Source organism: Chanodichthys erythropterus, chromosome 17, assembly GCF_024489055.1.
Source record: "Chanodichthys erythropterus isolate Z2021 chromosome 17, ASM2448905v1, whole genome shotgun sequence".
NCBI lineage: Eukaryota > Metazoa > Chordata > Actinopteri > Cypriniformes > Xenocyprididae > Chanodichthys > Chanodichthys erythropterus.
The window spans coordinates 28,464,405-28,481,104 of record NC_090237.1 but is presented as its reverse complement, the minus strand read 5'-3'; the positions used below and the strand labels follow the sequence as shown (position 1 = coordinate 28,481,104).

The 16,700-nt window shown below is 38.3% G+C and overlaps 1 protein-coding gene across 1 annotated transcript in view; it reads left to right on the top strand.

Moving 5' to 3' along the window:
• kmt2bb (lysine (K)-specific methyltransferase 2Bb) overlaps positions 1–16,700 on the top strand; it is a 60,667-nt gene that overhangs the window by 37,497 nt on the left and 6,470 nt on the right. The window contains exons 22-34 of the mRNA XM_067366351.1: positions 91–311; positions 419–522; positions 3,747–3,884; positions 4,086–4,244; positions 4,395–4,512; positions 4,629–4,707; positions 4,822–4,982; positions 5,070–5,240; positions 5,355–8,373; positions 8,470–8,562; positions 8,933–9,042; positions 9,159–9,296; positions 14,966–15,218. Coding sequence (XP_067222452.1) covers positions 91–311; positions 419–522; positions 3,747–3,884; positions 4,086–4,244; positions 4,395–4,512; positions 4,629–4,707; positions 4,822–4,982; positions 5,070–5,240; positions 5,355–8,373; positions 8,470–8,562; positions 8,933–9,042; positions 9,159–9,296; positions 14,966–15,218 — 4,764 coding nt within the window. The remainder of the gene's footprint in view (positions 1–90; positions 312–418; positions 523–3,746; positions 3,885–4,085; positions 4,245–4,394; positions 4,513–4,628; positions 4,708–4,821; positions 4,983–5,069; positions 5,241–5,354; positions 8,374–8,469; positions 8,563–8,932; positions 9,043–9,158; positions 9,297–14,965; positions 15,219–16,700) is intronic.

Genomic DNA, 16,700 nt, shown 5'->3' with positions numbered 1-16,700 from the left:
ATCAAACTTATTCCAGTCTCATTCTTTCCAAAAACATCATTGTATCTTTTGATAATCGCACATGCCTTCAATTGCATTCTTGTGCCGCAGTGGGATGCTTTCACATGCCGTAATGCCGCCAAATTATGAACATGTTTATGCTCAATGGCGTGAGAGAGATGGCTGTAGCAAGGCTTTGGACGGCACCCTAAAGACAACTGGAAGACATGTGGATGTTAAAATGGGAGAGGAGGAGGATCTGTCCACACCTTTGGCCCATAACCCTAAAGGTCACTTTATAGACAAATGGGCATTACGGATGAATATGAAAGGTAAATAAACACAAAAGTATAAAATGACAATTGCAACCATTGTTTCTAAGCATATGGAAAGCTGTGCTAAAATCATCCTAACTTGGGATTTTGATGCTTTCTCCAAGGGAAAAAGGGTCGACCAGCTAAAACTGAGCTGGACACAGGTTGGTCAAAAGACGACGAGAGACAGTGCGCTCTGTGCCAAAAATTTGGTGATGCAAAGGCCAGTGTAAGTACTTTTAAGACATTCACTCACAGTAAACTCGCCACAGTGTTCTACCTCATAATAGCTTGTTACTACAATATGGCCTTAATATGGATTTTAGAGATGGTACCATGTAATACCATGTTTTTTTTAAGACACAAAGCATGGGAATATGAATATAGTCATATACCATAGTAATTACATCATTATCATTATAGCTATCATTAGTGTATGCATACATGGCATAAAACAAATCTGCAGTCCGTTGTGTCTGACCAGTAAATGTGACTACAGTAACTTGTTTTGCTGAGGCCTATGCGGCTAATTCAATGTCTTCTATCATCGAGGTTTCTGGATCATCTTTAAACACAGAGGAGTTGACTACTGTTTTTAATTCTGTTTGCTTGGACATATTGAATGATGTTACTCCACTTAGATATAAAAGGTATAAACCTCAGTCTCAGCCATGGTTGAACAATGAAATTTGTGGGTTTAGAAGGGCTTGTAGGAAGGCTGAACGCAGATGGAGGAGAGACCGATTGCAGATCTCTTATGAACTGTTAAAAGATACACTTAGAACTTACCAGTCAAAGCTGCAAGAACAAAATATTTTTCAGACCTAATTAATAGAACGGCCCATTGCCCAAAAGTTTTGTTTAGCACAATAAACACTGTACTAAACCCATCGATAGCACCTTTTAGATTCCACTTTATATAATTGTGAGGATTTCTTGAACTTTTTTGTAAGTAAGATAGAACATATTAGAAAAGATATTGTTCCCTCTAGTATTGTTCTGGAAGTCCCCATGTTAAGTTCTTGCATATTTGACTCTTTTGATCATGTCTCTCTTCCATGTCTTACAAATTTAGTCAAGAAGATAAAACCATTGTTCACTTCACTGGATGCCGTTCCTCCACAGTTTTTAAAAGCTGGGTTCAAAACGATGGGCCCTAATATACTGTCAATTGTGAACAGTTCTCTATCTAATGGTTCTGTTCCATCTTGTCTTAAACACGCAGTGGTTTCTCCTGTACTTAAAAAACCAAGCTTAGCAGCTACAGAGTTGACTAACTTCTGTCCCATTTCTAAACTACCGTTCCTATCTAAAATTATAGAAAAGGTTGTTTTTTCACAAATTGCTCCTTTTTTATCTATGAATGCCTTTTTTGATGAATTTCAATCTGGTTTCAGAGCTGGTCACAGTACAGAGACTGCTCTGGTAAAAGTTTAGAATGATTTGTTTTTAGCATCTGACTCTGGGAGGGCTGTGGTTTTAATCATGTTAGATCTCAGTGCCGCATTTGACACTGTGGATCATTCAATTCTTTTAAAAAGGTTGGAGTGCGAGGTTGAGTTTAGGGGTACTGCTCTGAAATGGTTCCATTCATACCTTAAGGATAGAACATTCTCTGTCTATTTTGCAAATGTTTCCTCTTCTGTGGTTCCTTTTAAAATACGGTCTCCCTCAGGGCTCTATTTTAAGTCCTATATTGTTTTCTTTGTATATGCGCCCCTTGGGATCCATCTGTCGTCGTTAGGACATCTCGTACCATATGTACGCAGCTGACACACAGATTTATTTTCCCCTTAAGGTTGGAGATGAACAGTCCTTGCAATCTTTGTTACTCTGTCTGAATGAAATTAAAACTTGGTTTTCTAATAATTTTCTTCAGCTTAATGAAAGAAAATCTGAAATCATAATATTTGAGCCATCAAATTTTAAAGAGCGCGTAGTCAGTATTCTTGCTCCTTTGGAGATGACTGTGAAGGACAATGTGAGAAATCTTGGAGTCATTATTGATTCATCGCTTAGCTTTGATAAACAGATTAAGGGGCCGTTCACACAGAACGCGTTTTTCTATTCCAATGCGCTACTTTCCCATTGTTTTTCTATGTAAACACGCACTTGACGGACGTGCATGACCGTTACGCTCACGTCTTTTGCAGCGCCTCTCACATGAGCGCCGCGTTTTTAAGACGCCGTGTCAAGTTAAAAGAATTTCAACTTTTACATGCAGCGCCGCTCATCAATGTCAATTCCAAAACAGTGGACCAATCAGAAGAACTCTGAGGCGGGGCAAACGTTGCGAGCTTCTGTTTACAGTAGCAAGTTGGCATGACAACTGTTTTATATGACTGCAACATTATTATCTTATTTTCTTTTTTTCCATGTCAAAACTTGTATCTGTCAATTCTGCTGTTTGCCTATTTCTATTATTGTCGTTATTGCCTCACGTCTCAAAAGCGCGTCTCGAGACCCTCGCGTTCTACACTGCGCTTTTTTTAAAACCACTCCTGAGCGCCGCGTCTCGCGTTTTTAGACGCAAAGACGCGTTCGGTGTGAACGGCCCCTAACTCAGTTGTAAGAAGTAGTTTTTATCATCATAAAATTATCGCTAAGCTTAAACCTTTTCTTAGTTTTAATGATTTGGAGACTATTGTTCATGCTTTTATTTCTTCGCGACTAGATTACTGTAATTTCCTCTATGTAGGGATCAGCCACCGACAACTGTCACGTCTGCAGCTTGTACAGAATGCTGCAGCTAGACTTTTGACGGGCACCAAAAAAAGAGAGCACATCACTCCGGTTCTGCGTTCTCTTCGTTGGCTACCAGTCAAGTTTAGAATTGAGTTTAAGATTTTATTGGTTGTTTTTAAAGCGTTACATAATTCATCTCCAAATTATATTTCCAATCTTATAGAGCCCTATACTTCAGCAAGGTCTTTAAGATCGTCAAATCAACTGTTGTTAGTTACTCCTCAGTCCAAAAAGAAGTCAAAAGGTGATCGTGCTTTCTCAGTAGCAGGCCCAAAACTGTGGAACAATCTCCCTCTTTATATTCGACAAGCTCCATCAGTGGAGGTCTTTAGGTCCCAGCTGAAGACTTATCTGTTTAGTTTGGCTTTTTAAGTAGTTCTTGTTTAATTTATGTACCTGTAAATTTGTATGTCTACTGTGTTTTTATTTTACACTGTGAAGCACTTCGGGCAACAAAGTTGTGTATAAATGTGCTATATAAATAAAGTGAAGTTGAAGTGAAGTTGAAATGTAAGTATCATGGCATTATAATATCACTGTACCATGGTGCTGTCACAGTACTTTTTGAACGGGTGCTTACAAATTTGTAATTTTCAGATACCATGTCATAAAATTACAGCATACAAGTCTTACTCTGATCTGTGAAAGATATTATTAGTGACCAAAATCGAAATTGCAACCCTTTGTATTATACATTTCTTTTCCCAGGATGCAGGGAGGTTGCTCTATCTTGGGCAAAATGAATGGGCTCATGTGAACTGTACCATGTGGTCTGCAGAGGTGTTTGAGGAGGATAATGGCTCACTTCTGCATGTCCACAGTGCTGTAGCACGAGGTCGTCTCATGGTATGTTATTAATCTCATATGATCCTAGTTCAACAGATCCATTGGTGACAATTTATACTGCCTTGAATTATTAATTAGCAAACATGATGCTTAATGGATTCTTACTGGATAGAAATTTACTGTGTCAGTATTTAAACATGAACAGTTTACTTGCATGTGTTTGCTTGTGGATTTGCTAAAGTTTCAACTTTCCTTCCACAGCGCTGTGAACGGTGTAACCGAACAGGAGCAACGGTAGGTTGCTGCCTTACTTCGTGCCAGAGCAACTACCACTTTATGTGTGCCCGCTTTCGCAACTGTGTCTTCCAGGATGATAAAAGAGTCTTCTGTTACAAGCACCGTGATCTTATAAGTGGAAAAGTAAGCTTTCTGTTTAATCACATTTTATTTAGCTATATAGCTGCTTATTTAGTTGTGGATTGTTAGTTACTTAAAATTTAGTCAAATAATGGCCTTAATTGTGCAGTTGAGTTAAAAAAAAATATAATTTTTTTTTCTGTACTTTACCAGATCATCACGGGTCAAGGGTTCGAAGTACTTCGGAGAGTTTATGTGGATTTTGAAGGGATAAGTCTTCGCAGAAAGTTTTTGACTGGGTTGGAGCCAGAGTCAATTAATTTAATGATAGGTTGGTATTTTTGTTCTTGAAGGTGACATAAATAAAATCCTGTAATGTGTAAATATAATACATTATTGTACAAGGAGGTTTGTACAATGTTTTAAACGTCGTTTTTCAACTGTTAGGTTCTTTGCTAGTAGAAAAGCTTGGAAAGCTGAGTGAATTATCTGCCTGTCATGGAAAACTTTTCCCTGTGGGTTATGAGTAAGTAGATTTTGATTTCTTGAGGAGTTTGCTCCTGGCATAATGTTGTTACTAGACTTGCCATTTCCTCTTGCCTGCAAATCAACAGAGTTTTTGTTTCTTCTACTTTTTAAGATGCTCTCGCTGGTATTGGAGTACTGTAAACCCCCTTCGTCGCTGCAAATACACATTTCGTGTTATGGAGGTCCGGCCACCTGTTCAGGAAAAACCAGTGGAAGAGTCACCCGATCAGGGAGAAAATTGCACAATTGCCCACAGTCCATGCCCACAGTCAGGTAAGAATTTTATAATGTTTGTTCCTGCAAAGTGATGTCTTGTACGTTTTTGATTATTATTGAAATTTCAATATATATTTCCATCAGAATATGAAACTCTCGAAGTGGATTTGTCCTCAACAAATCCTTCCAGTGAAACAAATTCCACCTCGGGATCTGTCTTTGCCAAACCAGACCTTGGTGCCCGCCCCAAAATCCCTTCATACCCCCAGAACAGAAGACCTGCCGGAGGACTATCCAGACCACTGCCTTCTCCCGGTAATCAAAATCAATTTAACAAAGTAGTGTTGCACACTTGTATTGTCTTCATATTATTCATATGAAGCATTTTGATCATTGATTATTTTCTTTTTCTTTTTTTTTTTTAACCAGGAGCTGCCCCATCCAAACCTCACCACATCTTGACTATCAGTGATTTGGATGACACTCGAAGGCCACGACGGCATAGCCCACACACCCAGAATAGCGGTACCCGCAGTCACATGACCTCCCCTACTCTTGGATCCCATGCAGGCCCAATTGCATCTAGAGCAGGTGGTTCCCACCACCCTAAACCCTCCCAGCCTACCTCCCCAGTTTTCCCCCTTGGTGCTACTGAAAACCTGCTGACCTCTTCCTCAGCTCGCCCTGTCGGTCGAAGTGCTTCCTCAGTCCGGGGTTCTGGAATATTGACGCCCCATTCTACCTCAGTACTATTTTCACAGTCCACAAGGCAAGGTGGCATGGGCAGCACCCCTTGCACCAACCGATCCCTCACATCTCCCACCCTTTTTTCCACAAGACCACGGCCTTTTGATTTTAATCAGATAGAATCTGTAGAACTTCCACACAAATTTATAGCCTCACCACAGGAGCATCCAGCAGAAAATGGTGCCTTGCCATTAGGAGACCCTTTGGGTACACAAAAAGGTAATCATCTAGACAGTGAGAGAGATTTCCCTTACACATCCTTCCACTTAGAGGCAGACCTTACTGTAGCGCCTGAGCTGAGAACCGAGCTTGAAATTGAAGAAACAGTGCTGAATGAAGGCGTAGCCATGAACTGCAGTGCACAAATTGTAGTTGAAGGTGAAGACAACCAGGATGACTTCTGGGAGACAAATGAAGAGAAGTCCAAATTATCTACTCAGAGACTGTCTTGTCGGGAAGACTGGGGTAATAGTTCTTCTGATGAGGACATGGAGAACTATTTTAACTTCACTCGCACAGTGGTTACTTGCAAGGCTCAAAGGGATGCTTCTCAGACACCTGCATCTCCATCTTTGAGACATATTTCCCAACTTGATGGTGTGGATGATGGGACAGAGAGTGATACAAGTGTGGCTAATAATGATAACCAGGGTGTGAAGTTGTCAAATCAAGCCCAAAAGCCACACAAATCACTCAACGTTGTACCTCATGAACAGACAGCAAGTAATGGGCTTTGTTTGACTTTTCCAAGTCCTGTATCTGATATTTCATCAATTAGTTGTCATTTAGAACCGGGGTCCAACTCAGAAACTGTTGCTGAACAAGATTCCTTTGGTCTAACTCAAACATTGCAATCATTGCAATCTGGGTTGGTTGTAAACCCACAAAACCCTATGACTAATTTTGTTTCAACAAAGTCTTTAAACCCTGGATTTTCTACCTTTGGTAATTTAATTGTTGAGCCAGAGATGCCTTTAATTCTTGAGAGGTGTGATCCTGTTTCACCCAATGCACATTTTACAGAGCTGGTCCCAGTCCAGGATTCTCTAGGTGACCCACAAGAATCTAAAGAATTGTACTTGGATCCTAGTAGTGGCCACTTTGTGTCCTCTATGGATGATTCTACAGTTTATCCAAACAACCACTTGCAAGAAGGTTCTCTTGACTTAGGCCAAGTTAATGGAATTCAAACTCCACTGCAACAAAATCCTGTTCCTTTCACAGAGCTGCCCAAATCTGCATCCACTTCTGAACCTTTATCCTCTGATTCCTCTGTGCAAGTTCCTTTTGCAGCATTCCCAAATCAGGCAACTTCTGCAAATGTTTCCTTGTACCCTGTCCAAACTCCTGAGGGCAAGACAGTCTTGCCGCCCATGGAGAGTTTCAGAACCAAATTACACCCACCTGTTGAACCAAGACATCCTGCCCCTTCAGTTCCTGGAGGTGCAATGCCGTGTGTCTCCACAAATGTACCACAGAAACCAGAGTCTATGCTGTCTGTGCCGTCAGCCACTGGTGTACCCCTCGGGACTTATGGGCCAGTTTCGGGTACAGTGTCTGTCCCATTGCATCCCACTTACCCACAGCCTATCTGCTCTACAGCAGTTGGTGTAGTCTCCTCATCCTCTTCAGTAATTTCCCAACCATCAGCTCAGTGCCAAGCAATGCCTACTGCCATTCAGACAGCCACTGCTCCAGGTGTCATCAATGGGTACAACACCATGCCTATGCAAAGAGAAACCGCTCCAGGACGAACGATTTCCATCAATTTTTCAACCCCCAGATCAACAATTGAACCCCAACAACAGTTGGTTACTCAAGCATTACCAGGTCATGCTATTCTTACTGTAAAGGAAGTTGGTGGACCTAATGTGGATCCCACACCCCATGTTTTACTTGTTAATCGTCTTGGTCAAATTTTTGTCAAAAACCCAGAAAGCAACACCTTCCAGCTGCCGACTCCACATTCCCCTTCATTTAACTGTGTTACCCAAATCGCCAGCCTCTTGCAAAGCAATGCCTTGTCTGCAACACTTGCAGCAGCTGGGAACTTGTCCACAGTTGTGGGTGCCACCGTTCCAACCCAAGTCCACCAAATTGTGACCCCATTGGTACAGACCTCCAATACCATCACCCAGCTACTTACCACCAGTAGTAACGGAGCAGCTTCACTACCACCAGATGTTAAAAAACCACGTAGGACTGCCAAAGCTTCTGGAGATGGAGTGAAAAAAACACGGACTAAGAAGGAGTCTTCCACGCCTAGAAGGACAAAGTCTGCTAGCACACCTGGCCCCTGTAGCAAACAATCTATGAGTCAAGTAACAACCTCATCAGATACATCTAATCAAGCAGACAGTGCCCAAGCTATCATCAACCAAGCCATGGCTGGCTATTATGATCCCAACAAAACTGTTTCTCATATTCTTACTCCCACATCACCTCGTAACACTACCGTTGTTGGGCGAACTCCAAAAACAAGTTCAGTTGTTTTACCCGAAGGTCTCCTTGTTGAACCAGAGACAAAGGCTTCCCCACCAGCTACACCAGAAGCAGCACCTCGACCAAAGCAGGTTCGAATGAAAAGAGTGTCCTCTCTATCTGACCGCATTGCCACCAAGAAATCAAAATCAGACTTTCTGGACCTAGGCCGCCCTAGTGGATTGGAAGAACCACGCAAGTCAAACTCTGTATCGGCCAGGTAAATGGAATCAGTAAAAAATTACTCAAGTTTAAAGATATATTCTGTCATTTCAGACTGTGCATGGAATATTTATTTGTCTTTTTTCCTCTGCAGGTATGGAGTTCGCATCAAAACCCCAACTGTCAAGGGAATTCTAGACTTGGACAAGCTGAATGAAGAGCGAAGTAGTGACTCTGAGAGTGCAAGGTGAGCCATTGAATGGAAATTGAATTTGAATTGTCTCTTTTTGCAATTTTGTAAAAATGCTTTTGTCAAATATAAGCAGGACCTAACTTTAATTTTGCTTTTCAAACACTAAATCCATTGAATACATACAGTACATCACACCACATGTCTGTTTCAAATTTCAAAGTAAGAATACTGAATACTTTCATAGTAATAATAACACATACCACAGTATTTTTTTAATGTGGGCAGTTTTTTTCCACCGTTTCCACTAATGTATGTCATTCGATTGAGTGGTGACGTTAAATTATTGCAATGGAAAAAACATGTCAGACACTCAAATGGTCTGACTTATCCACTATAATGTGACCTATCATTGATTTTATTTTAGGCCTGGACCCTGGGATCGCCTCTCATTGTCTCGAGGTGGAGACAGCAACAAGCCAGCAACATGGGATCCTGCTAACCGTAGTGCTCTATCTGACTGGAACAAATACTCAGGTATATTTTAATTTAAATTTAAATGTAATTTGTTTGTATTCTATTTGATTTTGTTCACTTTAAGGTCTTTCAATGGATCAAAGAATGAGATGTTAAAAGATATTAATTCTTTTTAGGGATGCTGTCCTGTTCAGATGATGAGATGCCTCCCTCAGATGGTGAAGAGCACATTCCCCCCAGCCGAGACCATCCCCACCTACGCTTTGAGATCGCTAGTGATGACGGCTTCAGTGTAGAAGCAGACAGCATTGAGGGTAGGAGGTCATGTTTTAGCCTGTGGTTGGAAAAAAAAAGTAGTAGAATGTAGATTTGTTGTTTTCTTTCTGTTGAAGTATTAATATATCCGTGGTATTCAAAGACGTAACTTTGTATGCCTGCCGCCATTTTTGTGACCGACACGGCAACTAACACAGCAGCGCTTCATTGTACTGATGATCATCTTTTGCTTCCAGCGAGCACTCAAACAGCAACACAAAACATTAATAACTATGATTTTGGCTGTCATATTAATAACATTATAATTGTATACACTATTGTAATAACATGTTGTGAATTATTTGGGCATAATTGCTGTGTTTTCCCAGAAAGAACGAATCCACAACAGGAGCTGCATTCACGTTTCTTAGTTCAAGTTCATGCGTGCATGATTTTGTGCAAATGTAAGTAATATTGTAAATATTTAAATAATATTATTTAAAACATTTAAATAATATTGTAATATTATGTTTGCCTTGTATAAATATATATGAATTATCCTATATAGAATGTGTTCTGTTGAGTTAATTAACCTTCTAGCAAAGCGCTTCAGTTTATGGACCCATGTTCGTCTCTTCAGCTTCAGCGAGCGCAGCTCAAACAGCAATGATGTTATCTAAATGAGACTATTTGGGAAAAATATCGATATTTAGAAAAAAAAAAAACATCTGTTATTGTTTGTGATCCTTATTTTATTACCTCCAACTGTGTTTTGTCCCTTAAAAACATTTCTACAGTAGTGCCCACGAGAATAAAGTGGATATCTTGTACATATTCATCGCCATAAACCAGAGAAAGTGTTACCAAAAAATCTATTACCTAAAAAAATATAAATAAAATCATATAAAATACCTAAATGCAAACAAGTCATTTGACAACATTATTTAGACAATAAAGAAACAAAATGCATTTGCCATGGTGGAATAAATATTTTAAAATAAGGAAATGATTATATTCAAAACATATGTTGATGAAAATAATACGAGAACAATACTAGTGCTAGTTATTAAAAATAATGCATTAATGTTTTTGAATAAATATGAAACATTTTTAATATTACAGTAATAGTAAACATCTTTAATGACCGTTTGAACATCTATATCATGAATATCATCATTGCTGTTTGAACTGTGTATGCTGAAGCTGAAGAGAATGAATACCCATAAACTAAAGCTAGAAGGTTAATTAACTCAATGGAATACATCCTATTTAAGGTAATTTAGATATTTATACAAAATAAAAATAATATTACAACTATTTGCACAAAATCACACACAGATGAACTTGAACTAAGTAACATAGTCAGAATAATGTAGCTGTTGTGGATGCGTTCTTCCTGTAACAACACGCCGAAACACAGCGACTAAGCCCAAAGAGTTCACAACATTTTATTACAATAGTGTATATAATTATGTAAGGATTTTACAGGTATTTAATCAATTAGCTCAAATCATGGGTAATATATATATATATATATATATTTCGGGAAGATTTGAACTGAGGACTTTGTTTCGCTGGAGATGGTCGTCCCGAAGGAGAGGTCGCCGAGACGTCCGGGAGAGACGTGCACGAGAGGGGCGAGTGACAATTGAGAGACAATCGAGAGACAAAGGAAAAATGCTTATGCTTGTCTTTTATGGACAAACAAGCCAACACGCCTCCTTGGGTAAAACAGCCAATGATAATGGTGCAATTTTGGTGGGCAAATTTTTTCTTTGTCTTGTCTTGCGGCTCGATTGGCATAATTTATTAAGTGTTAGACCAGAGTACATTTTTCTTCGAAGTACCATTAAAAATAGAACAATGCATTATACAGTAATGTGACATACATTTTTGAATAAGGCATAAAGAGAGCTTTACAAAGAAACCAAACTTGTCAGGTGGCAGAAACATAAAAGGGGAGATACAGTTTATACTCGAATTTTATCGTTTAGAATTAAACTAACACAACTACAGTCATAGCTAAACTTATACACAGAGATGTATAGTAACGAAGTAGAACTACTTCACTACTGCACTTAAGTACTAAAAGGCGGTATCTGTACTTTACGAAGTATTATTTTTTTCTCCTACTTCCACTTTTACTTCAGTACATATTTTCAAAGAGTTTAATACTTTTACTCCGATATTTTTTTATGTGCAGCATCGTTACTCGTTACAATTATAAAAATGTTACGAATCATTCCATTCCAAACCCACATTACCACTGCCAGAACGGTGGATGGCAGGTTTGATGAAGCTGGCACATCATTGAGCGAATCAAGCGATAAAGAAGACTGTTTTGCCTTTTGATCAGCGAAAAAGATGGACGAACCAAAAACACCACCTTCATCCCATCAGTAAGTTAAGCCCTTTTGCTAATTAGCGACATGCTGCGGTGTTCACTTAACGTCAACTAGCTGGCTATCATAAAGGCTGTCACGCAGCGCGTTGAATGGTATTTTTGACCCATCACTAATGTCAACTTTCTCATTTTATGACAGCCTACTGTTGCCAAAAATAAATCGTAGAGCATGTCTCCTTTGGTGCCGCTTAATCACACGCCCGTTTTTATAGTGTAGTAGTGTTTTATAGGTTAAAGGTTGTATAGATTTACACTGACATAACTAATGCAGGAGATTTCCTGCACCTGCGGCTGCCAAAGCCTTATTTGTTTGGTGAGTGATGTAGAATAGAATGCACTTGTCAGGGCGCATATAAGACTCAGCAGAGAGAGAGAGAGACACCGTCTCAAAACAACACGAGTGCTGTCTTGCTCTCAAATTTCTCTCTATTTGTTTACATAGTTAATGTGCACTGTGAAGTAACATATACACACAATGAACAGCTGTATTTTTATTAACAAAGATTAATAAATAGATACAGTAACGAATGTATTGACCATGGTTAGTTCATGTTGGTTATTAGTCTAATACATTAACTAATGTAATGTTAACAAATCAAACCATATTATAAAGTGTTACAAACAAATCATTTACTCATAACACCTCTTGAAATGAGAATATAAGTGTGCTTACCCCATTTTCTTAGTAAGAGTGGTTAGTAAGATTTAATCTTAATGAACTACAGTATTTTCAGGTTATTTATATGACAATGTGTAGAAAAATTACCTAAAAAAATAATTTAGCCTAGTTTAGACTGGAGTGAGGTGAAAACAGAAAAAAAGTGCATAGCAAGTTGTTGTTAGCTAGCTGTTAATTTTATTCAATTGTATATGGTAGAAAATTACACTATTAGAATAAACTTTTTGGTAATGAAATCAAAGTGCTGACAGCAAAGAAAGCATCTCAACTTGTCTGCATCTCAAGTGGTACTTAATCACACTTAATCTGTTTGTTTACAAAAAGTTACAGCCAAAGGAATTGTGATTGTCCTTTAGGTTTATCATTTGAAATAATAAAAACAATATGATGTTCAAAAGTTTGACTACTTTCTTTTAATAACTACATAACACAATATTTGTACTTTTACTTTCAGTACTTGAGTAGTAAATTTTAAAATAAACTACTTGCAATACTTAAGTACAAAAAATGTTGAATACTTTAGTACTTCTACTTAAGTGTGGTGCTTAAAGAGCACTTCAACTTCTACTCAAGTGACTTTTTTGATAGAGCACTTGTACTTTTACTCAAGTCTCAGTCTCTAGTACTTTATACATCTCTGCCTATACACTAGAGATACATACATATAACTTGAAATACAACGACGGGTACACTTTGGCACAGTCATTTTTTGTACATACAATCTCCATGCTTGTTTGTGTGTGTCTGTTACCCCCTTTCCACCGGCACGAACCGGGTGCTAGTTCAGAGCTAGTGCTAGTGCCAGTTCGGATTTGGTTCAACTGACAAGCCTAAGAACTGGTTTGCTTTACCATGGGCTAGAGAGCAGCACAGAGCCAGGTGTTAAGTCACTGTATACGTCTCATAATTCACAGAAAAGCTAGCGCAAACACAAACACACCAAGCTTGTTTGAGATGCATCGGCTTCTCGCATAGCGATCGGCCCATGACATCAAAGCTCCGCGAGAACGATCCAAAAGCACAAGGAGTCGTATGCTCTACAAATGCTCCCGCAGATCCGCGGCACCCGCCGAATCGGTCCGCGCTGCTCCGATGCATCTCGAACAAGCCTTCTATCAACAATCGCGGATGTTTCACTACTGTTGATGCTCATGGCTTTGCGGACCTACATCGGCATCCAAACACGTAATTTGTATATAGACGGAGATTACGATCGAGCTGCTATTAGCTCGATTAGCTGCTATTTCAAAAATGGCGGTCACAAGTTTCTTGTTTGTCACAGTAACCCCGCCCCCAGCACCTGACCCAAACGGTTCTTACTTCTAGCCCAGCAATGCCTTGGTGGAAAAGGGTTATGTTTGTGTTTGTGTGTGTGTGTGTGTGTGTGTGTGTGTGTGTGTGTGGTGTGTATTGGGGTTTGGCTGGTCTGGTCTGGAATGCAACCGCATGGTCCTTAACCCACATGGAGTGATTCTTTTGAAATCCCCAGAGCTGGGGAGTGGAGTTTTCTGTTTAGCTTCAGTGGTTCCACAAAGATGCCAAAAGTCACAGTCTCTCCTAGACCGGCCGGAGCCGATTCGGGATTAACATGCACGGTTCAGGAGGCTAAAAGCATTCTGAAAATTCCAAAGTTGGTTGGCCAAGACGTTACAATTATAATGTTATGAATAAGACAGCCCCCAATCATAGTTATTAATATTTTGCGTTGCTGTTTGAGAGCAAGATGATCATTATTAACCTTAATGAAACGCGTCCTATATGAGATTTATCAGATATTTACAGGCTACTACATAAATTTAATATGATGCGCTCTTCCCACAATGAAACAACAACAAAGAGATTTCACAATGTTTTATTACAGTAGTGTTCTCATTATAATGTTATGTAAATGTGTCCCAGCAGTTATTAATGTTGTGCATTGCTGTTTGGCTGCCAGTGGTGTGGTCCCTTCTGAATGAAGCCACCAATTCCACGATCTAACTCCTTTGGGATCTAATCAATTGTAGTTCGGGGCTTCTCTGACGACTGTTAAAACTGCTAACAGCACCAAACATCCCAGGCTTATTGTAACCTTGTTGTGAACTTTCTGGGAGTGTTTTGTTGATCTCTGGTAATTGTGGCTGCTGTGGCCATAGACTGAAACAGGTTGTGCAGCTGTGATCAGACACAAAAATGGCGGCGATAAAACACAGTGACATCACATGAAAACCCATGGATATACATTTTATTTTATTTGCCAATATTAACCTTGTGGCTGGTAAATTGAGAAGTTGCTACATAATACATGGTTTAAATAGTATGCATAATAGTGTGCCTCTTGCTGTTCACCATGCTGTTACCTGATGTAAGTGAAGTGAGCCAATCAAATCAAAGACATCTAAAGGCTAATTCACACTGCACTGACCAACACTGTAATCAGAATACAGTACTTCGCTTATTAACGTATATATGTTATAAGAAATTTTGACCAATAAGAAACTGTTGTTGTTGTTTTTTTGCTCGCCATTGGCAGTTAAAATATATATGCATGTACTGTGTGCATGTAAATTGTGGCTGTTTTTTCTCTCTCTCTCTCTTTTTTTAAATGTGTTTGTGAACCAAAAATGACTAACTTCACATTTATTTTCTCTCAAAATTCCCAACAGTGGCTTGGACCACTGTTATCGAGGGGGTCCAGGAAGCCCGTGCTGTTGCTGGACTGAGGCAGCTCACTTTTTCGGGGTTGAGCGGGGCTCGTATGATGGGAATGCTACACGATGCCGTAGTCTACCTGGTGGAACAGCTCCAGGGGGCCAAACGCTGCCAACGCCACACCTTCCGCTTCCACAAGCAGGCCAGTCAGGAGGAAGATCTGCCCGTTAACCCAAGTGGCTGTGCCCGCTCTGAAGTCTACCTAAGGTCAATTCACTGGTTTAACTGTTTATTTATGAAGTGGTGGTAACATAGTAGTTAATAATTAATTATAAAAAAAAATAAAATAAATATATATATATATATATATATATATATATATATATATATATATATATATATATATATATATATTTATATATTTATTTATTTATTTATTTATTTATTTATTTATTTATTTATTAATTAATTATTATTATTATAATTTTACAAGGCAACAAACAATTTACCAACTTCTAAAGCCACTTTTATTCATTTATTTGAAGCGACTTCTATTGATTCAATGCTTAACTTGTCTGCCACAATAATATGATACTACTGCTACTTAATATTGCTAAAAATAATAATTATTGTTTTTTACAAAACTATTTTTTGACTTCTAAATATACTTTGTTTAATAATAATATATTACTACAAATACCACTTATAAAAGTATTTAATTATTATTATTATTATTATTATTAATATTATTTTTGCTTAAATATTTTATTATTATTATTATTATAAGGGTCTTTCCCAGCAAATTGATATTTGGTTATTTCCTGTTAATTTGATTAATTACCTTGTCAGCCACAATACTATTGTAATTCTACCACTACTTAATAATAATGATAATAATAATAATAATTATTATTATTAATAATATTATTAGTATTTTATTTTTGTTACATAGCTTTAAACTATTTATTGATTTCTAAAGACAGTTTGTAATCTTTTTTTACAAAAATATTGTTTGTTTGTAGTTTTATTTATTTTTTTATTTTTTATTTTAAAGGGTTAGTTCACCCAAAAATGAAAATTATGTCATTAATGACTTCGTTCTAAACTTGTAAGACCTCCGTTCATCTTCGGAACACAAATTAAGATATTTTAGATTTAGTCCGAGAGCTTTCTGTCCCTCCGTTGAAAGTGTTTGTATGGTAGACTGTCCATGTCCAGAAAGGTAATAAAAACATCATCAAAGTAGTCCATGTGACATCAGTGGGTTAGTTAGAAGTTTTTGAAGCATCAAATACATTTTGGTCCAAAAATAACAAAAACTACGACTTTATTCAGCATTGTATTCTCTTTACAATGCTGAATAAAGTAGTTATTTTTGGACCAAAATGTATTTTCGATGCTACAGAAACTTCTAACTAATTTGCTGGGAAAGACCCTTTAAGGGCCTTTCCCGGCAAATTGATATGTGAATATTTGCTATTCATTTGATTAATTAATTGCCTTAATGTGTAATTTTTTCAATTGTTTTTTATAACCGATTGACAGTCCTAGTTCACAACCTAGAATCCAGTTACTAGGATGAACACCGTACCTTAAATAAGGAACTTAAGTGTGAGTCGCTATAGGGGGACTGTCCCCATATCACTAGCTTTTATACAAGAAGGCGTTTGTTAAATGACTAATAACTAGCAACAAGGGAGAAGTAGGTGTTTTGGGTTGAGCTGCTTGGTTACCATACCACAGTAGGGA